Below are 22,552 nucleotides of genomic sequence, written 5' to 3' on the forward strand. Positions count from 1 at the left end.
CGTGTTACTATAGATGTTACTACGGCGAGTACTCTGTAATCTGACACAGAGTACGGAGATTGAACCCGACTGAGCGGGACTCGTTGAACCGGAAGTAATCCCGCGGGGAAGCAAGAAAAAAAAAAAAGGGAAAAAATTGCTCGATTACTTTTGCAACGAACGGCCGCGTAACCTCGCGATCGCAACGTCCGATGAATGCCTGTTCTCGTTCGCGATTTCCATCTCCGCGAGTCTTCGCGTCTGCTTCGAACCGAACCGCGTTCCTTTAGACATCTCCCGACCTCTTCTCCCTGATACGCGAAAGTACATTTGAATTTCGTTTTCCAGCGACTCGAGATAATATGTATCGAACGTAGCACGATCACAGTCGAGAAATAACGCATTGTCGTGATGAAGAAACAAATTTCCAGCGGACGTAATTACAGAGAAACTGGAATATACGATATTTTTCGTATGACACTCGCGCTTGCACGCGTGTCCACCGAGTCGTCTTACTGCGAACTAAACTCCGTACGAGAAAAACGAAATGGAAGGAAGAAAAATGTGAGTAAAAGCGTGCTGGAAAAGTCGATGGATTACACGTGATACGCGTCGCGTTACCACGCTCGTGACAAGTATGTCCGGTAATCTGTAAGCTTGTGGATTGGACACGATCGAGTCTGGCTGCTGACCCGGAAGTAATCCCTGACAAAGAAGGTAAAAAATGTTGCTCCGCTGGTTGTACGGTGGATGTTCGTAACCGTGCCACGAGGCATTACCGCTCCCTATATAGATGCTACACTCGAGGGACCTTATGGGTTATTTCAGATGGACGTACCACGAGGGTATTGTCCGATTCAAGATTCGTCGAGTACCGAACGAGCACTCGAACGGAGCTTTATTGGAAGCTACATGAACGCGCCCTGTTCTATCTCCGTGTATGCCGACGTACCAGGTGTCCCGGAAATCGAGCATGTTTCTCAGACTTTTCGTGTTACGAGTAACGAGTTACGAGTTTGCGTAGCGAATTTCGTAAATGGAAGATCTTCATGCACAGCGTTAAGAAGAAATAATTTTCGATACTTGTGCAACGTACCTCGAAGCTTTGTACGTATACGACGGCGGCTATCGTCGCTTTAGACATTGCGAAAGTATACGACATATTTATGGTACACCTTATAAGTTCATGACGAAGAAAGGAAGCAAGCAGAGCCTTTGAGCGAAGCTAGTTGGTCGTTAACGAGAATTTTCAGGCAGAAATTCGAGAAAAATATTTCATTTCTAGAGCAAGTGGCTGCCTTTTAACGTTCAAACGAAATATTATTACGAAGATGCTTTTCATTATCGTGGAAAGCAATTTGCACGCGGAATATCTACCGCGTAAAATGCGGTTGTAAGACACGCGCGAGCCCACGAAGAGAGCGTCCACGAATAAATATCCGATCGGATTCTAATCCCAAGGTAAAATTTTGTCGAGAGGGCATGATTGACCTTGGGAAGAAGCCTTTCAAATTATCCGTAGGAAGTAGGTCAAACGTTAAACGTTCAACCGTGTGTGCCTGTACGCAAAGAAATAGAGCAAATATTGCGCTCTGTAATCAATTAACGATCCCAGTGCGAATCGATATACGGCTGCGAAACGATATATATCCCTTTTATACCAGTTGAACGCAACTCATTAAACCAGCTTCCAGTTTATCTTGAAATCTCGCGTAATTTTTCTCACTGAATTTACGCTTCCTTCTCCGCTGAAATTATTTCCGTTATAGAGACCGAGCTTGAAGAGAGAGAGAGAGATAGAAAACAGAAGGGAAATAGAGAGGGAGAAAGAAAAGAATTAAACGAATAAGAGGGGTAAAAAGAAAGGAAAAAGAAAACGTCTCTAATCCTCTTCTCCTTTTAATCCTTTTCCAGACGGCGGAAGGAAGAAGGAAAAAGAATATCGTCCGGTGAGAGAAAACACGGTGAATTTCGAAAAGCGCGAACCGTCCCGCGTTTTTACCCCCCACGAAAAATGCTCCCTCGGACCGTGCATGGGGAAACGATAATCCAGATAAGCCGCTAAATGCTGGCAATTTGAGCGGCGGGATCTCCAGAAACAATACTCCGTACTTGAAACCGACTAATGCCAAGTAACAGAGACCCGCCTGTTCCTTATATACCGGGTGTCCTTCCTCGATCCTTCTCCTCGGTTCTATTATTTACGATGTTCATCGTGATTCGTGGTGAGTACACGGAAATTACAGCGCCGTTTCTCGCATCCTCGCAACAGCGTTGCAAAAGTTTCACGCGAATGAGAAAATTCTTGTAGAATGTAATTGAATTTCAGGATCTGTCGTACCTCGATTATTCGAGGTGCGAAATTAAATTCACATTTACGAGCAGGAATAAAGATAACGATACGTCGCTAAATAGAGAACCGAGAATGGCAGCAAGAGAAGATAAAAACGGTCGGACAGAGAGGGAAGAAAAATGGCGAGCGAAAAATGGAGTAACAAGGAAACGCGTGGGATAAAATAAGGAAGAGAGAAACAGAAACGCGACGAGAGGAGGAGTATCGAGGGAGATGAATACGAAAACAAGGAAGGATAGAGAGAGAAAGAGAGAGAGAGAGAAGAGCCAGTGATGCGGAGTGAAAGTCCTCGAGTAAAAACCAGGCCAGGGCTTCGTATCTCGACGCGAACACACCAGGTCCATTATGCAATTACGGCGACGCATTTGCTGCCGCCTTTCCACCATTGCCTCGGTCCTGCTGTGCCACGTCCTCGTTTTCCTTAGCAATTTACCTTCTAAATCGCTCAAAGTTTTGAAATTACCATAACCATCCTAGTGTCCGATAAGCGAACGTTACTCCCGTTGATACAATTAACTTTAAGCCCCGTTTTAATCTTACGGATTTTAATCGACCAGCCTTCATATCGCGATCGGTTGATCAACGACAATTTCACACGGGTTTTTCTATCGGCAATCGTCGATGATTTGTGGCGGGAACGCGAAACAGAGGCGGAGAAAGGTTGACAGAAACGCTGGATCGACGGACGTTGGAAACATCGAAATGCTTTTTGAAATGAACGGGGCTCGGGTAGCGAAAGGCAAACGCGTCGCGATTCGTGTTTCAAATATCGTGGCTGCGGTATGAACACGTGTTACGTAGTCAGCCGTTCTAGTTGGTTGTATTTGTACCGGAAAAATGGCGAGCTGTTAAAGCGCTTACCAACGAAACTAAAATTTTTATCCTTATTATTATTATTATTATTACTAAACACAAATGCGTATAAAATAACATTCCACGGAAATAGTATTTGTAAGCATAATCAAGACATACGATCTAAGCATTATCATAGGGGCACCACGTCTAGGCTATGCTTCAGAAATTCTTCGAGACACGAAGAATTAAGCTATCTTCGCTTTTAATTAATCGAGTGTACGCGTGGAATTTTTCTCTGATAATAAACCAGAGTCTTATGAACTAGAGGATGGGCAATTTTCATTAATTCCCCCTCTTATCCGCAAGCCTGTAAAATATAATTTTGACATTCTATGCACGCGAAATACAACGATCGGTTAAAGAAGGACGCGTTTTTCGAAAATTGACAAGATTCGCGACGCGAGGATTCAACTACGCGACACAGACAGACACACGCATGCACACAGAGGAAGAAATAGTAGTTTTATTAAGCAAAATGACTTACCAAAGTGTGACGCGGTGTAGGCGAACAAAAGCAGTCCGGAAATGAGTCGCAGTGACGTCGCATCCATTTTTCGGTTCCGGCTTCTGTTGGCCCGAGTCCTCTTCTCTCCCGCTTATCGCTCACGCGGATGATGGCACATGTATACACACACGAACCACACGCGCGCACTTACTTTTGATCTGGAAATTCGAAAGGAACACTGTGAAGCCTCGACTATCCTCGCGAGAGTTTTCTCGGCGGGGTCTTTTTTTTCTTTGCTCCCTCTCTCTCTCCCTCTTTCCTTCTTTTTTCTCCCTTTTTTCCGCGTGCTTCGAGCTGTCGCGGTCAGAAAATCTTTGTTTTTTAGAACGGACGGTGAGCACGCCGCTTGAAGATCCTTGAAAACCTTTCGCCGCGGAAACCACTGTGTCTCAGACAAAGGCTTTAAGGAGCTTCATGATCGCCTACTTACTCGTCCAGGATTATTTATGTACCCTGAATCGTTGAATCTAGCCGCGCCAGGATATGTTAATAGAGAGATTGAAATTATTTTTTCGCGAAATTCGAAGAACAGCTGTGCGAAATTCGTTCAACGATTCCGAAGGAAAATAATCGATCGTCGTTTAAACGACGTTTCACGACCGAGATTCGGAATAACCAAGTTGTTGAACGAGCAACTTACCAACGACAAAGAGGATAAAAGTGCTATCGAACATCGAGTGAAATGCCGCGTGCGAGTAATTGGGGAAAGAAACTAAGCAAAACGAATTGTATCAACACTCGAGTCGATCGGTCGGAAGAAGCTCGGTGAAAAAGTGAACGAGAGGCGACGGACTCCTGTAGAACGTGTTGACTATTGACCGAGACAACGTCGACTGAGCAGAAATTTGCCATCGGTCTGCCGGCACACCTTTCCCGTACCGGCTGGCGAGTTTGAAAAAAACAGCCGTACAGTCTACACGACCTCGAGAGAGTCCACGAAACGCGCCGGTACTTTCTATCAGCGGCCAACAAATATTTTCCTCCGAACGAGTCTACCGACTCCCGCCGTCCATTCTCTCTTTCTAACTCTTTTTGTTTTTCTCTTTGCTGTCGAATGATTCGATAGAATCGCAAGAAACTACGGATTTCACGTTGAATCTCGCGTTGTCACAACGGCTGTAACGTTTTTTCCTGAGCGAGCAAATTGCGCTCTATGCACAGAGAACATGATTACCGTACCATCGAAAGAAAATACGCGAAACGTTTTACTCTTACGCTTACCTTAATTTCTATCGGTCTTTAACTTTAATTTTCAGATCGTAGGAATTATTTGCAAGTAGCGCAAGTAGTAAATAAATATGAATCGACCAGGAAGATTTCACTACACGAACGCGATAAACGTCGCTTGGCGAAGCAAACAGGAGGAGAGAGTAAGATACGCGATGCGATGCGTCGAGCAATTAAAATGCCATCGGTGTGTTCGTGTCAGAGTTCATTCACACGTTGCATCTTTAATTACTCTGTTGGCCATCTAGCGAATACCAAAGGAGAGATGTACAGGAAGTAAGCTGCACACGTACTGGTACGCCAAGCCCGTACACCGTTGTTGTTCCAATGTGTATGCAATGTTTGGTTGCAACATTGCTCGGCAATGTTTTCGATAATTGCGTTCCTTCGCAATCGCGCAATGCGAGCCGATGGAAAGTAGAAATGTATCGAGCTAGGTGAAGCCGAACGCGCCATCTTCCGCGAACGTTTAAACACGATCGCTGATGAAATTGTATCGTGATTTATTCTCCTACCACGATTGTTACCACGATTCTACGATTGTACGGTAGAACGAATATTTGAAAACGTTTTCGAAAGGATATAGTTGCTGGTAAAAATGAAATCGCGCGATCCACGTTTTTGACGCTCTACGTTTTCCACGCTTTCACCGCCGTATTATTTCTCTACCGATAGCTGATTATTATTAACGTATCTATCGTACAACGCACTATGCCGTTGTATATGATCGTGGCCGTAATCTCTTTGCACCGGACGAGAGCACACGAAAATCGACTGGCGTTTTCACATCGGACGAAGAAGCGAATTTCATTCGGCGCACGATTCGCGGTCGAGTTGCTCGAAATGCAATACTCGCTATTTCACCGACGATTCGTCGGATATTTTTCGATCTATCGATTCGAAAGGGTCCGTCCTACATGTACATTCGTGTACGACGATATATTAAAATATTATTCGACCGTTTTCCATGTTATCTACGAATACTTTCGAGGTAATACGTCACTGGAAATACACTGGAACTTTCCCTTCCGCGTTAACAACCTGGCACTTTCGCGGTTTTGGCACTGAAATTCCAGCGCTTCCAATCGTTGCTCGTAGAAATCGTAAATCGCTGCAGCTTACCAAGCAGCGTGCTTGTTATTCTTTAATAAATCTTCGCAAAGAACCAATACGCGTTACGATACGGCGAGCTTTGTTTTTCGAGACAAACGATCTGGCGTAGCGGCGGTGGCGCCTTGCGCTAGAAAATCCACGCAGAACCCGCCAGAATGCTTACGACGAGCAACTCGGAAAGCATCACCAGAGTCAAGACGAAGAGGCTGGACGAATCGTCACGGTCGAAACAGATTCCAAAACAGATTCACCGGCATCTCCCTCGCCGAATCCGTGACAACGAGCTATCACGTCGGCGGGACAGCGGCGTGACAACGATATCGAGGCACGAACGATCGAATCGTCGGCGATTTAACAAATATCTGAAAGCGCTCGAGCACGAACGTTCTGGTGCAGGTATCGCGAAAAGGGCTAACCTGTTCGGATACGCTGGGCGCAGCGCAGCGCGGCAGAGAGAGCAGGGAGAGCCCGCGCTAAGCTCACTCGCACCGGGTGCGTAGAGCGCGCGTTTTCGGACGTGGAAGGACTGACTGGGGTTACGCACGTAGCGTACACGGGTCCAGGACATGTATTGGCGGCCAGGGAGGCTCCACCTATCGCGTGCCAGAGTGGGAGGATACGGGGACGACCTCGAGCTTGCGCCCTCGGACGGACCTCCGTTCGAAGCACAACCCCTTCCTTGGCTTTTTCCCAACTTTCGAGCTTGCGGTGCACCCCCGCGCCGTGCCACCCGAGTCCACCCCACCGCCGCCTTCCTCTCGGCCCTGCTAACCCCGCGGAACCTACCAGCCAACGTAGTCACCATTACCCACGCCGGTTCTGCGCCCAATCTCACCCCACCCTGGATACCTAAAGAGCTCTGGTCTAACACGACCGCCGCTAGCGATGGGACCGATACACTCGCGTCGACTTATCGATACCGATTCGTCGAGACGTCGTCGATCGTTATCGTGCGATCGGTTCCTCTCGATCTGCAGGATCGCGACGCGGCCAAACGGCGTAAGAGAGTCGCGATACCGGCAAGGGGCGAGGGTTGCGCTGGAGAACGCGAGACGAGTGAACGATCGCGATGAAGCGCGGAAAGTTGTTTCGGATTCTTTGAGACGAAATAAAAAGGACGCAAGCAAGGACAAAAGCAAGGACGAAAGCAAGGACGAAAGCGGAATGTTATAGCTCGTTATAGTGGCGACATAGTAGGAAATACCGTATAGTCAGTCCGTTGGCCGCTCGCACGTACTATCGGATCGCAACTGAGCTCGTATCTCGCACGATTTGGCAAACGTTGTAACTGTGACGAACGGTGTCGCTTCTACGTACGTCATAACGTTCCGAATATTCGACACCTACGTTCGTTTGGCGATAGGTTAAAGTTCGTTCGAAGAACTACAGATCGTCCTACGTGAAACCTACGCGCAACGCTTCCGTCAAGGTACGATAAAGGGCAAGTCGGAGATACCGGAGCTCGGAAATATCGACGCCATCGCTAGAGACAGACGTAGACGAAATTTAGACCAGGAGAAACGGACCGCAGGCACGCCGAGCATCTCGCCGCGTTATCAGGAAGAAAAGTCAGGCAGAAGGGGATGCAATTGCAGCTGCGGATCGTGTCTTCTTGTAACGAACCCCGGTTAGAAGGTTCGCTGTTCCACTGACACGTTAGAGTCGACTCGGCTCTCCTCGTCGTCTTCTCGCTCCTCGATACGTATCGCACTTATACACCGATCCCTCTGTTCCACCCCCTCTTTCACCCGCTACCCTCGCCAGTGTTTTGTGTTCTTAGCCGGCTCACAGCCTTTAATGAATGTAATACGATTTCGTTGTCGCGGCAAAGAATTCGAAATCAGCTCAACGGCTTTATCTGTCTCCCCGACCGTGTTGGTTTGCTCGTGGAATGAAAATAGAGGAACCGAGAGGGAAATTAAATAGGAGAGAAGGACGCGTGAATGGGCAAGGCGAAACAAAGTTGAGACAATGGCAGGCTAATAATTGCGATTCGTTTAAGGCAGTAACAAGGACTAATGATAGAAATATGAAATAAAGTAAATATGAACAAAATAACGAGCGGGAGAATGGAGCGCGGTACGGTAGAAAATAGAATAAAACCGAATTGAAACATAAATAAAGAGATAATCGACGTAAAGTAAAGTTGCTCGATTCCGGATGTTTCGAGTAAAGTTCATACACGCGCGACCGATATAGCCCTTTCGATCGCTTCAAACCCATTCATCGGCAATTATCCTTTTCAACCAGATTCTTTTATCTTTTTATCTCCTTCTTTTCTATGCCGCCTCTGCCAAAATCGTGAATTTTCACTCTCGATGCCGATGATCCTTGATCGACAACAAGCGAAACATTCGTTCAAAATTTGACGATTCGCGATCAAACTAAAACAACGGTGAAAGGATTCGATCACTGGCCGATCTCGTTATTGGAGGCGTGCTTAAGTCGAGAAATCTTGGTTTTTCTTTACGCTCGGACAACTCTGCGCAATATACTCATCAGCTGGTAAATCACGAGTCGATCAAGCATCGATGATCATCTACCGGTCAATTAAAAACATTCCAGGATGTAACAAGCGGATCGCTGTTTCGTCGTTTCGTTGTTGCAGTTCCGGTCATCTCCGACGATACGTTTTGCACGGCACGCTATAACCAACTTTCGCCGGTCGTTCGTGCGAGCTTTGAACGTGTCCGTAACGCGCGGCTCCCGTGGTCGATGAAATCGTTGCTTTTAACGCGACTGTACGATCATTTTCGACCGCAACCATCTTTTCTCTTTTCTTTTTCCCCTTTTTTTTTTTATCGTCCGCCGAGGAATCGGTTACGACGTCCACTCGCGGACGTCGAATTAATCGACGGTACTCTACGCGACAAACAGGACGTAGCGCGTAAAACGATTCTATTAATAATCTATCGCGATAATTGGTTACAACGAATTTAAATCTATCGTTCTGACTTTTTGATCTATATCGCGGAAAAGTAAATTTTGTTTCTTAAGAAATTTAACTTGTTCATTTCCCTGGTCGATTAGATAAAGATCGATAATCAGGCGTAACGGGGCGCATTTGCCCGTTTGGGAAAACACAGCGAGACAATAACTTCGATCGAGCATTCCGTCGGACAGAAACGAATATCGAGTGGCCGCATCAGGGGAACGACGACGTTGACAGGTTCGTTAAAATCTAGCACGTCCCGTCTGCTTTCAATCGGCCGGGTCCGATTTAATTAAATATATATCGTTATCGAACAATGACAGGTAATAAGGGCGTAACGTAATTTCTAGAAGGACTCGTCGATGCGTATTTTCACGGCAACCGTCAAATATCATCCGAGTGGATCCACTTTGATTGACACCGAATCGAACGGTTTAATTTCATTTCGGAATATACACGCGGAAAAGGAGATCGGCCGCGTTTCGAAATCCCATCGTCGGATTTTAATCCGCTCCTAGATCGCTTCCGATCGAACGATGCCTCAACGCGATTCTACGCGCGTCAAGCGTCCAGGCAATTTGAAATAAAATTGATACGAGGTAAACGGAACGAAGTCCGCACGATCGTGGAATTTTACAAGAGAATCGACGCGAATTCAAAGGAAATACGTACTTAGAAAGAAATACTGGAAATATGTAGAGACGGTTTCGTACGGACAGACAGGCAAATGTAAGAAATTTGTCAGCGGCGAGAATGTTAAGATCTATCGATAAAACGATCCCTCGGAGAGAGGGTAGCGATGGCTTTCGTTTCTCGCGTTATTTCCAATTCGACTCACAGAAAGCGCGGCGCGTGATTTGCTCTTAGCGAGATCGAACCCGGCTCGCTCGTACGTCTTAGTCAGCTGTGTGCGCGAAACGCATTGGCAACGCGGAAATATGACGGTATTTCAATGAGAAATGTGCTACCTCTTTCTCGACTCGCTAGCTCGTACAGGGTGTTTCGAAATAAATGATAAACTTGGACGGTTCATCGTGAAGGGAGAAAGATCAAAATGCAGCGATCTTTGGATCGTTTTGCAAAGATTAAAATCTTTTTTTCTTTTTTTCGAAACACACAACTCGCGAAAAACCATTACGAATAGACCGCGAATGTTTATGCAAATCTGTATACACCCGATCGAATAATTTATATGCATTTACAGGGTATTTTGTGCTTTTAAATTTCACGTAAACGTAAAAACAGTCGCAATCGACTTGCAAACTACAGCGACGGTAATTCCGCTATTACGCGCAGCGAACGCGAGTACGCACCCTCGTACTATCAAAGTCGATTTTCTCGAAAACGATGGCTCGCGCGTAAAACTTTTATCCGACACTCGTGGTTTATTTTTTCATGCAGAATCGCCCGGTTGTACAATCTATTACCGTACATCCTCTACGGCGGCGTTTCAACAGCTCGCCCATCCGATTCGTTCCTGCGACAGCTTTCAAAGCTCTCTCCTCTTTCTCTTCCTCTCTGCTCCTCCTCCATGCCAGTACCTGCCTACGTGAATGCGTACTTTCAAAAAGAGAAAGAGAGAGACTCAAAGTCCGAGTTTCCCGAAGCTTCGCGCAGCGAGGCGTCCTTTTTGAGCTTTTGCACTTTGACTACTTGAATTCAGCGCGCGGCAAAAGGATGCAGCCACTGCGCTGGCTGAATCCGCTGCTAGGATCCTATCGGGTATCTAGGATTTTGAAGGAGCGAGTCGAAATTACTAGCGCTTTCTGTTTCGTCGTGTGTTCAACGGTTACGACCGTACTAATGAAAGCGCGAACGTAGCACGTGAATGTCGGTGCTTCGAAGAAAAGACGTTTAGGACCGTTAGCAAACAGTTTCCGAATTTCCTAGCGGTATAGATGTATCCTGTCGAATAATTTCATTCCGATACGAAGAGAAAACGGATTTTCTTCTTGCCAAGTTTTTCTCTTCCAATTAATCGACTTTTCCTTTGCATTCGATTCTCAAACGTTTCGCCTTCCTCTCTATAATATCATCATAATGGAATCGCGACAACTTTTGCGCGGGAAATTGTCGCAGGACCGATCGTGCATCGATAAATAAGCAGCCTCTCGATTCCCACAACCGACCATGCAACGTTTCGTAAATTCGTTCCCGTCAACGGGAAATCGCATCATCGTCTCGCCGTTGTCTGTATCGGTTCCGAAGAAACATAATAACGCATCTACTCCCTATTTTTCCTCCTTTCTTCTCGTTCTAAACTCGTTTGCGTGACTTTGCTTCGCTGCGAGAGAGGAGGCAAGCTCGTTCGTGCGACGTAAGAAAGAACGAAGCTGAATTTCAAATTACTCGCTCGAGCCGCGCCATTCCTCTCAAGAATACGCTTGTCCCCGTGGAAGAACTGGCGAGGCTGGAACGTTTTCCCGGTTAACGCAAACCGCTTAAAACTTTAGGAACGACAATGTTGCGCGACCAATCGTCCCCGACTTTTGATAGTTCTACGCGTACAGCAACGCGCGAATCGAGGCTACTCGAAAGTTCCTCAACATTTCTCCGCAAGAGATAGAGAAAAAATAATTTCACCAGCGACGCTTTCTACAAGCTTGCGACAGCCAATGTATGGAAATGAAGAGGAAACGTGGGAAAATTCACGGGGGTAAGATAAACTGGCGAGAGTCGTTGTCTCGGAGAGCGGTGGTCGCGATAACGGAACGATAGGGATGAAAATCGAAGGACACGCGGTACTACGCCGCGTCACCGGCAAATTCACCACAGGCTTTCGGCCACTCACGCGCGAATATATCACGGTATCGAGGCCCGTTTCCAGCCGTACGAGGCATAAATAGCGCGGCGCCTATGGAAAATAAAATTCTATCTCTCCGATTCACGCGTCATCGTCCACCCCTCTCCGAACCGACGACGGGGAGGTCTTTCCCCGATCGAGAATCCGTAAAACCAGCCTGGTTTCGTGGACGACGATACGGCCGCGCGTCCTTGGGGGTAAGTCGAGCGATACTCCGATAAAACCGAGCCGATTCAGGATGGACGAAAAGGAGGGAAAGAAGGGAAAGAAGAGAAAGAAGAAGAGATAATGGGGCCACGTGGAACGTGTCGCCAGCCAAGGCAGGGAGGTTGAACGAGAGCAGGTGTAAGAGAGACACAATTAAAAAAAGCTCGAACCACGCTTTTGTCCGTAGCCAGCCGGCGCACGAGCTCTCGCGTTTCTCGCACACACGTCGCTTCCTTGAAAAGCTCTCTCTGTCGCCCGTCGTTGCACACACGCAACCACGTACCATCCCTCGGCTGCTTTCCATCCCTCCATCGGTCTACCGTCCCTTCTCCGACCTTTGTCTTATTTACTTCTGTCTCGGTCCTTTTTTCCTCTCGCTCCCTTCGATCGCGTCGACGACCACCACCAAACCTCGCGTATACGTATATCTGGAGTTTCGCCGCGCGATTTCCGAACCGCTCGCGCGAAAGAACGATTCGAAAATGATATTTTACTTCGTTTTTCATTCTTTGTTTCTTCTTTCTCTCTCTCTCTCTCTGTCTCTCTGTCTCTCTCTCTCTCTCTGTTTCGTTGCGAGAGGAAATGAGGCGGCTTTTATGTCGGTGGAGCTCTATGGAGACGCGAAATCGGTCGCGATCCGCACCGAGAAGGGCGCCTTTCTTTCGAGGGATGGCGACTATATCGCCTACGGTACGATGAAAATTTAACGGGTGAACGAAGAGTTTGGAAAATGAAGCGCGCGAGTAGCGGATGAAGATTCGTTACTGCTTTAAATTATTCGAGCAATAAGTAACGAAACGCTTGAAACGAAGTTGTCGAAGGGTTTCTTTGTACACAAAGGAGCTGAAACTCGATACCCGCATTCCTTTCCCGAGTTCCTTTCCGGAGTTACGCTCCGAGTCCGAGAGGCCGTGCATCATGTTGGAAGTTTAATATCTTCCCTTCGCAAACAACGTTTGAAGCTCGCCGCGTGCCACGTGACCACTGTATTTGTGTAACAGACCGTAGACAATGTAACTGACCAAATATTTTATCTCGTCGAAAACGAAAGTAAAGTACAGGCTCTTTCGAATCTTCGATGGTCCCCATCAAACATGCAAATTTTCTTCTAAAGAAATTCTTTTTCCAAGAGGTCGCTACCTCGCATATGCGCCCGTGGATAATGTATTTTCTCCTAATTAAAACAAGAAACGATCTTTAAACGTCGGAATACTCGCGCGGCAATTTTTGTATTATCCTTTTCCACAATTTTTCGTTTCACCATCGTTATCCCCATTAAGGCTGATTGCCGTCGATTCTGATCGTTGGTCTTCATCGCGAGTCATTAATTATATCGGCAAACGCGAATTCGTACATACGTAGGACACGCAAACGGAACATGTACGTACGAAGGACGGGCGGAAGAGGTGACGGTCAGCATTAAACAGATAATTAAATGGAAGACAATGGGCATTCCAATCAAAATTCAAGGCAGACAGCATTGTGCCACGGCCTTGTATTCCCTTCCCTTTTCTTTTCTCCCGGTTTATCATAAATGAGCGCGTTCTTCTCGCAATTAAGATGTCCGGACAATTTTGCGAAACCAGGGACTCGTTCGAACGAACCCCTGTTATTAAAAATAAAAAATAAAATAAAATAAAAGTAAGTACGATAGACGCACGACAGAAACGAATTTCTTTTAATTATCGTACGTCTCTTTTCATAGCCGTTCTCTCTTTATTTGAAAATAAAAATTTATCGTCGCGTAATTGACATGGTTTAAAACGATCCCCGTTAGATATTTGTTACGTATTTGTCTTATCGTTAGAAAATAATTCGAGCCAGAACCGGTCGGGTAATTGCTGGAGCCGCGGGCGAGAACTAAAGCTAACAAGCTATCGGGAGAAGTAGAAGGATTTAAATGTACCGCGGAAATTGAAACCTCGTGACATCCTGTCGTAATGAGAGAACAATGTCTGGAGAAACAAAGACGAGTAACAATTGCCACGGTGTCTATCTCTCTGCGAGAATTATACTCTGTCAACTGTTGGCCAGAAAATGAAGTCACGTCGGTGCGGAATAGCGTCGATCGAATTTTCCAATAAATTCCGAATGTTGCGACCGTTGCCTTGCGCACCAAGGCACCAAGAAACACAATTATCCGTGTTCGATCATTGTCACGATAAAATCTACTTTTCTAAAGATATATTCCCCTAATTGTCACTCGTCAAACGTTCGAGATAGCGAGCGCCATATAATTCGATCGCAGCCAGAGGCTAAACGCACCCCCATCCAACGTTAGAGGGAGCGATACGAAATCGATCGTCGACTTAAATCCGCCTACTTTGATCGCGAAACTTTATATCTTCGTTGAATCTATCTCGAATCTATGTACAATTTTGCGGAAAATTCCCGAAAAACTGAAAATCGAAATTTATCCTTCTACGAAAATAAAAATTCCTCGGCAAGCGGCTTCGAAACGTCGAAACGTCGAAACGTCGATCGAACGTTACGAACTTACAAATATATAGAAATATATAGATAACGACGATAGAGAGGCGAGAATCGTTCGGCTATTTATCGTCGCGTCAACGTCCGAAGTGAAAAGATCGCTGTGGCTAATTAATTATCCGAACGGCAAGGTAATTCGCAGTACTTGGTCGGCCCATTAATGCAAGCATGCAGTTCGAAGGGTCGTAACTGCTCGCCTAGTTACATAAGTAGGTGCAAGGCAGGAGGCAGCAGGCTGGAGGCGAGATCGTAGGTTTATTGATTCGGTTTTCTCTCGCGGTAGAGTTTTTTCCCTCTCCCACCCCTAGATCCACCCAGTCCTTATCCTACCCGTTGCTTTCTGTTGCACTCCCACCCAAGCATCACGACGTTGGAAGTAGGACGCAACCTTCAGGGGCTCTTTCCTTTCCCGTACGACCCTGGCTGACCCAAAACGCTATCAAATTAGTTCCGGTGTATCAGCAACGGTCCTGCTATACTCTTTCGTCGTCGTTCGAACACGACCATCGACGCTCTTCGGTTACCGGAATAATCCTAACGATCCAACAAGTAACCTTGTCTTGCCGTCTTGTTAACTGTTCGCTAGAAAGATTTTTCTCTTTCCGTTTCGTTGCTTTTCCTATGGGCGAACATTTGCAAGGAAGAATTCCTTCCACGATACGCAAAGGAACATATAGCATAGGCTGAGCGAACGAGAGAACTTTAATAAGCGATCACGGATATTTTTATCGTTCGACGATATTCACATAGCAAATTTAATAGCCCTATTATCCTGACGATACAATGGCATTATACAGCTCGAGCCTTCCTCGCATAACAATCCAACGTTATAAGGAAGATTTCTCTTTCGGAACATTGCCGTAATACGACGCCTTACTTCCATTCACCGTGCAGCCTATTCTGTCTTGCGAGCGAGTTATTAGACCCGGTCGTTCCATTTCGAGAACAGTTTGATTAACGATTTTCGTCGCGGCTCCGATATAACGACCAACGATCGTGCAACGCGATACCGTCGTAATTTTCATCGTAAATATCACCGTGGCTCTCTTCTCTTCTATTCTTCTTTTCTTATCGCACCCGCAAATACATTCGAAACGTTCGTGTTTACTCTTCTTACTCGCGCTCACTGGCAACGCTTCGTGAATAACAATGCACCGAGTCGACTTAAATTCGAACGCCGGTCGAACCGACTGGCAACGATGCAACCGGAAACGACGTTTAAGCCGCGAGGGTGAAACCGGAAAAACCGGACCGGAGCAGATAAAGATCCTGCTACGTCACCGCGCCAACCAACGTAACATAATATTAGCAATCCCCCGCGAAAGCTTTAGAAACCGGATAAAGGAGAACTCTAACATACAATTAATCATACGCTATCATCTTCTATACGCTACATTCTTCGTTATTCTTTTCGCGAATGAGAAATTTAAGAAACAAAAGGACAACCTGTCTTTATCCACCGCGGACACACGATTATTCCAGACGACTTGAAACGGCTGCGCTAAATCGTTACTCGAATAATCAGCGCCGCCACGAATAAACAAACAAATTTTCACGACCATGTAAGTGAATGATATCGCTAAGTAGTTGACAGCGAGGTTCAGAGAAAAGTTGCACGATATTCGAGACGCAGCATCTTTCACTTCCTGTTGAATCCTAAGAATCTTAGTTACTCTAAGAAGCTTTTATCATGCGAATCTTCCCTATAGGGAGTATAGAAGCGTAACTGAAGGTATTTCGGTCGGATTGATATCCTCAATGATATGGTGCGCGTGTTCAAAGTCAAAGATACTATTTGCTTTGGCCGCTTTGCTTTCTTCGAGTTCGTCCAAATTGAAACGGCGTAGAAATAGAAGAAAATTAAAAGAATTTGCCGGAGATTTGGAAACGAAACAGAAAAGTACAGAATCACGGTTTCACGTCGGTTTCAATCGTAATTATTTAAAACGTAGCGACTCGATGCCTGTTAGTCTTGTTTCTCAACCACTCGGCTTCGGCCAAGGATCAGAAACGAGGATGATAAATCTCTGGCGATTCGCGCAACCCGAAGAGGGCAACGATGAAAAACGCTCGATCGAATTTACACGTATCCCCTCGACGAACAACTTGTTCCAATGGCAGAAAAATTCCGCTCGATAGGAGGAAAGAGCTTGACCAAGGCGCGTCCGATATTCCGACGTTTTCCGAACTTTCGACGCGCTGCAATGTGATCAGCTTCGAGCATTCTTGCCATCGAAAGGGGAAGAAGAGGAGCAGGAAGAAGCGTCGACGTCGGGAGTACGTCGAGCCAAGATACGACGTTAATGTCCACCTACGCTGCCGTTTCGAAAGGTCAAGCAGGAAAGGACCTCGAACGCTTTGACGTAGCGTCGACCAAAGTTGATTAACCCAGCCTCATATTCTGCAAATTTACGTCGCGCGTTACGTAAAACGTGGTTCGATCGTGAACCGACGCGATTTCTTTTTCAATTCGAAATTCGAGTTCGCGTTACTGCGTGTAGAATTAGAGAAATAATTTGACCGACGGAAAATCGTTACCAAAGATTATTGTCGAAGATGGTTCGTGAAAAAATGGAGGGGAAAAACAGCAGATCGATAAACAGGACGATATACAGTATGTGAGAACGATACCTAACGCAACAGCCTCTTTAAACTCTCCTTTGCAGTCTGCGAAAGACGCGCGACCCTTAAATTGCATTTGAATAAAGCAATTTGTGCACGCAGCGTAATTCAATTCGGCCTTCTTGCTAGTTTTCGCTACGCGAAAGCACCGATAAATCAACCAGTTGCGCGGCGCATCGGGCCGAGCACACCCCTGCGATATAACCATATGGCTTAATTTCGTTCGTCTCGCTCTGTAATTCTCACCACCGGCGAAAAAAGAGGAACGCCTTGTGTCCAAATCGCACCAACTACTCCATACGTTTAGCAGACGCGATCACTTTCTTCCCGATGCCGATATGTGATCTATTTGCGTTTCTATTCGTTCGATGATAATTATCATTATTGTCATATTACGAGCGACGCGACAAACGTTTCAATGAACAAAAACACGACCTACGTGTGTACGATGTATCGTACCGAAGTACACATGTTTAAACGAAAACGTGCAGAATTGCGTCGTACAGACCGGCGCGACAAACAGCGCAAGAGTATGGAACGGTCTAGGGCAACGCGAAATTCCAAATCGCATAAAATCAATAAACGATTACGGTAGGACTCCGTACAACGCGGTACTCGTACAACTCGATTTCGGAAATAATTTGCAAAATAGAAATACAGAAATTACGCTTAAGGAAACATTTGACCAATTCGTATACCGTGGTACGTACGTATTTACCGCGTAATAAGGGATCCTACCGTGACTCTTACGGATCGCCCGTGGTGTTATCGAAATTTTCCAAATTCCCCGATTAACACCGGCTTAATTCTTTGGAATTTCCACTGAAACGAACGCTCGTCTCGTAACAAACGTTCGAACAAGGACAAAGTCGGATAGACGCGTCACCTCGAAGGCCGTCTAGAAGAAAACGGCGAGGAGAAATCAATAAACCAAATCCCCCGAAGCTAACGAGATCCAAAATTATAACATCATCCATGGCCTGTGCCTGTTAACCGTGAAACGCGTGCTCGCTCTCTCTTGCGTCCGCGATCAAACGAGCCACGGTGGTTTGCGTGTTATCGGTAGTAGGCTATCGAATTAGAGAACAGGGGAGGGACGGCGCAATTAATCGGCAATCGCGTTCGATCGCCTCCGTTCAACGAGATCTCGCGTCCACATCGCGCGTATACCTGGAACAGTTCACTTTCGATACGATCTTTCTATCGTCTCGTATCTCATCGTGTAACGTCACGATGAAACGACTCGACGAGCGACTGGATCGACAAGGAAAACGTAAAGAAACGACGTGGTTTCCGGCAGTCGAGAAACTTCCGTTGGGACGCGTCTCGCGAGAGGAAGCATAGGATAAAAACGAAACGCACAGGTGGTACAGATCAAGGCAGGTGAGACAGCTATATGCTATGGAACAGCGCTAAAGAAAAGACACCGAGCAGCCAAAAAATGAAAAACATTGCAGTCGTGTACACGTATGTATGTATATAGAGAGAGTGGCTCGGTGGCCAGGAGTAGCTCAATTTCAGCTTGTTAAATAGTTTCAACGAGACTTACGAGAGAAGGAAAGGCTGACGTTTTCCTTAATTAGGAGATTTTTTACTCTAAGCATCTTCCGCGGATAGTGCCGTTATTTACCTGCCTTTAAAACCCATAGCTTACGTTAAACGTAATCGCGAAAAGATTAACCGAAACATATGTTGTTGTTGCGAGATGCGATCGACTGTTTGAAGCAAATTTTTAGTCGCGTACATCGAAATATGGTTCGTACGAAATCGATTATTAAATTACTCGTTCTTCCTTATGTCTCTTCTTTTTTACGAAAAGCCAGATAATCGATGTTATATAGAAAAAAAAAAGATGCTATTTTGTTACGAATAAAAAATCAATAGAAAACATAAGAAGAAACGTTAGACGTTAAGATGGAGATGTAAGACAAGGTTCGTAGCTCCTTCGGGTCGCGTAAAAGTTCGCTGAAACTATTTACTTCCGGTTACGTAGCTGATAATCGAACTAATCCTTAATGCATCGGGAGCATTGTGTACATCGATACACGATATATACACGTTGTATGCGTATCACGAGGTACAATCGCGAAGGGGGGATGTACATGGTACACTGTTCGAGAACATCTATTCAGCCGAACATCTATAAAAACACCAGATAAAGAGAAAGAAACAGAGATAGATATATAGAAATACAGGTACTAGAAGAGAGAAAGAGAGACAGCCATCTCACCGCCCGCCACAGCTCAAAGCACTCACGAAATATTCACGGGGGAGCACGACAAAAGAGGGCCACCGTCGGCTCTGCTTTTTGCGCGAATATTTTACTCTATAACTCGGGGATATACGTTATAAGGCTACGTGTTTTTATAACCTAAAAAAGCGATCGCACTGCTCCGTATTGTTCGATGTGATGTACCCGGACCGGTGAACGCCGTGGTGCCACCTGACAGACTCCGGGAAATTTGAGAAAACAGGATTTCCTTCGGCCCATGCGCGAGAACTTTAATCGAATTTTGGCTTGCAGTGCCGACAACGGACGCGTCTTCGCCTCACTGCACACGAGTATGTGATTCGGAGTTCAAATTATTCCCTCCCGTTATATCGAAACCTATCGAACGAGTACCGAATCCAAGGTAACTTTCTCAAGTAGCGTTACGCGCATTATCCTTCCTAATGATTACATTTCGGGGTAACGAGTAGCTAAATAGCAAACAGTTTATTCAAAAAAACAGTTCGCTTGCGCGGTACGTTTCAAGCGCATGACGAATGACGACACTTTCCACAGCGGTGGATACGAAATTTACGACCTTCGGTATAGTCACGAAACACATCCTTTTGCTTTTTCTTTCTTAACTTAATTCGTGCCTTTTCGCCATAAATAACATGGTTCGTCAAATTCGCTTACCTTCTTTCTCGCCTCGAAGACATTTCCTTTTTCGTGCAAAAATGTCTTGCAAAATTAACGCTACACTGCATACAGCATACTCGCGCGCTAAATGAGCTGTGACTGATCACTGGAGCCGCGCGACGACAAAAGTATGTATTTGGCGACATCTGTCGACGAACGTTTAAAGTAACTGAAATTTAAACTAATTAAAACTTAAATGCGATATAATTATTTTATGCGATTAATATTGTAATGTTATCGTTCACAATTCTTGGTAGATACTAAACAAATATTTTTACTGTTTTATATTTGAAATAATTGCATATACATCCATTATGTGAAGATCGAATACCTAACCGATATTTGTTAAAAGATAAAAAGGAATATTTATGGTCGTTTCTTTATTAAAAAGATATAAATACTAATATCGTACTTGAACAAGTAATTATCGATCTTGAAAATTAAAAACAATCGCGTTGATACTACGATATATATATCACGTGGTGGCCAGCAGAACGGCAGAACCGCTCCTTAGTCCGTGACAATGGCTGCTCCGACCAAAAAACGTGACCAGCGAGTTTTCCCACTTTCCAGGGACGATGATCAAAGTTCGTCAAGTAGTGAGAATGACGAGAAGGAACCATTGGAGGAAGAGGTAAGCAATTTGAGTGAAAAAAATCAGTATAAAATGTGATTAGTCGGTCTTAACCCTACTTTCGAGCACGCGGTCTTTGATTCGCATTTATTTGAAAGCTGTCTTTGAGACAATTGACATTCATCGAAAATGAAACATAATAATTAAGTACGCGTATAATCTTTAGCAATTGTGAAAATCATTCGTATAACTGTCGTAACCAACAAAGTGCCAATTCCATGGAAGCATTGTTAAGCAAATACAGTGTTGTAAGTTGTTAACCCCTTGTCTTACGATTTATGTTCCAATAGCGCGTGTCATAAGCAAGGACATGGTCGGTCTCGTGTCAAGCCACTTGACAGTTTGGCTGAGCGCTCGAAGTTGTGCACAAGTTGTACGACTAATTTTATTTTGCAAGATGTTTGATAAATAACTGCTACCAATTGATCGTCGAACAAAAGAGATTTATTATTTTGAAGTAAATAATGAATCAATAACATTGACGTACCATGTCTCTCACGCGTCTTGTTGATGTTTGGCCCTATCGACGTACCACATCCCTCACACGTGTTGTTTATGTTCGGCCCGATCGACGTACCACGTCTCTAACGCGACCTCGCAGGTTAAGGGGTTAATGACAAAGACATCTTTAATTTGTGATAAAAATTACTTATAATAAAAAAAAATGTGAATTTATTTCGAATTGTATTCTGTAATTAAGTTAAGTATATTTCTCAAATTTCATATTTCACAATTAATATGTCATAATACAAAATATTAAATATAAATAAACGTTAAAGTATAAAATTCTTCTTTATATTTAGGGAATGGAAATTCAAGTAGACTTTGAAGGAAGATATCCAGTGGATCCGGATTATCATGGCATTAAGACCTTGTTACAACAATTGTTTTTGAAGGCTCATGTTGATTTAGGTGGTCTGGCAGATTTAATAATCCGTGAAAACTACGTAGGTTCGGTTGTCAAGCAATCGGCGGATTTAGAGGAATCGGACGACGAAGATACCGATGTCAACGATGTGTTTGGTATTACTACAGTAATTAATTTATCTTCTAAACAGGTAAGTATATTGTATATAATGTCATTTAATTGGTACAAAAGTCATTCGGTGATGCACAAGTTGGTTTATTTCAGAGTTATCCTTGTATACAACAACTCAGAGAATTACTGACACAAATGGCAAAGGAACATGCAACGGACACAGTAGATACTATGATAAAAAATCTTCTTGAAAACGAGACGGAAGTATTAGGTTTATTGATCAACGAAAGATTTGTTAATATTCCAGCACAGATATCCGTGCCACTTTTGGAAAATTTAATGTCCGATATAAAAAAGGCAAATAACAAGAAGATGCCCTTCAATTTTTCCTATTACATATTAATCTGTAAATTCTATAAAACAAAAAGACCGGAATTAGTTAAAAGAGCAAAAAGTAAAAAGAAAGATAATACGTGTGATCCGGTTATTGTATGGAGCAATCCAGAGGAAGAAATTTTTGCGCAGGAAGCAACAATAAGTTTTGAATTTTCAGTCGAGAAAGAATCGGACAGCGCTGTATCTGGAACATGGACTGAGTCTGACGATGAAATGACACCTTACAGGAGAGTGCTTCTCTTCGAAGCTTTCAGATTACAATCAATTATCGACAGAATAAAAAGTGAAATACCTTAATCTATTTGAAGGACTAACGTTAATTCATCTCATATTCCTAAGAAAAAGAAAGAACAAGCACCTTCCTTTTGCGTACCTAAGGAGGGTATACGCTTTCGAAAGTTAGTTTCTTTGACAATCTATTGTACAATGAACTACTATGTTTTACATGTAATCAGCTTTTTATAATACACCTTTTCGTACTGCTTACTGCAAACTGTCTCCTGTCACTTGCCCTGTAATCATCTGTTATTCATTCTCTTTATACCTAAA

At 44.7% G+C, this 22,552-nt stretch overlaps 2 protein-coding genes across 10 annotated transcripts in view; one reads left to right on the forward strand and one right to left on the reverse strand.

Moving 5' to 3' along the window:
• LOC122567514 (protein Skeletor, isoforms B/C) overlaps positions 1-20,095 on the reverse strand; it is a 51,436-nt gene extending 31,341 nt beyond the window's left edge. For 2 of the 8 annotated variants that reach the window (XM_043726186.1, XM_043726124.1), the window contains exons 1-2: positions 17,333-17,356; positions 3,672-3,850 (exon numbers count right to left, since the gene is read on the reverse strand). In XM_043726186.1, the coding sequence (XP_043582121.1) occupies positions 3,672-3,738 (67 nt within the window). In that variant the 5' untranslated portion in view covers positions 3,739-3,850; positions 17,333-17,356. Of the gene's footprint in view, positions 1-3,671; positions 3,851-4,332; positions 4,784-5,212; positions 6,389-6,448; positions 6,567-17,095; positions 17,302-17,332; positions 17,357-19,457; positions 19,546-19,991 lie in introns of those variants that run through there. The other 6 variants (XM_043726142.1, XM_043726133.1, XM_043726177.1 and 3 more) reach the window with 6 other exon arrangements.
• LOC122567627 (protein BCCIP homolog) lies at positions 18,207-22,496 on the forward strand. Of its 2 annotated transcripts, XM_043726388.1 has the most exons (4): positions 18,207-18,469; positions 20,488-20,628; positions 21,432-21,686; positions 21,761-22,496. In XM_043726388.1, exons 2-4 carry the CDS (start codon positions 20,518-20,520, stop codon positions 22,298-22,300), a joined length of 906 nt encoding a protein of 301 aa, XP_043582323.1. In that variant the 5' UTR covers positions 18,207-18,469; positions 20,488-20,517; the 3' UTR covers positions 22,301-22,496. The 2 variants fall into 2 exon arrangements, with proteins under 2 accessions (XP_043582323.1, XP_043582313.1); XM_043726378.1 differs by lacking the exon at positions 18,207-18,469 and having other exon boundaries at positions 20,374-20,628.
• Positions 22,497-22,552: the final 56 nt, after the last annotated feature.

Source organism: Bombus pyrosoma, linkage group LG1 (assembly GCF_014825855.1).
Source record: "Bombus pyrosoma isolate SC7728 linkage group LG1, ASM1482585v1, whole genome shotgun sequence".
Classification (NCBI taxonomy): Eukaryota; Metazoa; Arthropoda; class Insecta; order Hymenoptera; family Apidae; genus Bombus; species Bombus pyrosoma.

Coding starts and splice junctions, on each gene's coding strand:
- LOC122567627 (XM_043726388.1), top strand. CDS start 20,518: ATGGCTGCTCCGACCAAAAAACGTGACCAGCGAGTTTTCCCACTTTCC. Junction 20,629..21,431: donor AGGAACCATTGGAGGAAGAG/GTAAGCAATTTG, acceptor CTTTATATTTAG/GGAATGGAAATTCAAGTAGA. Junction 21,687..21,760: donor TTAATTTATCTTCTAAACAG/GTAAGTATATTG, acceptor GGTTTATTTCAG/AGTTATCCTTGTATACAACA.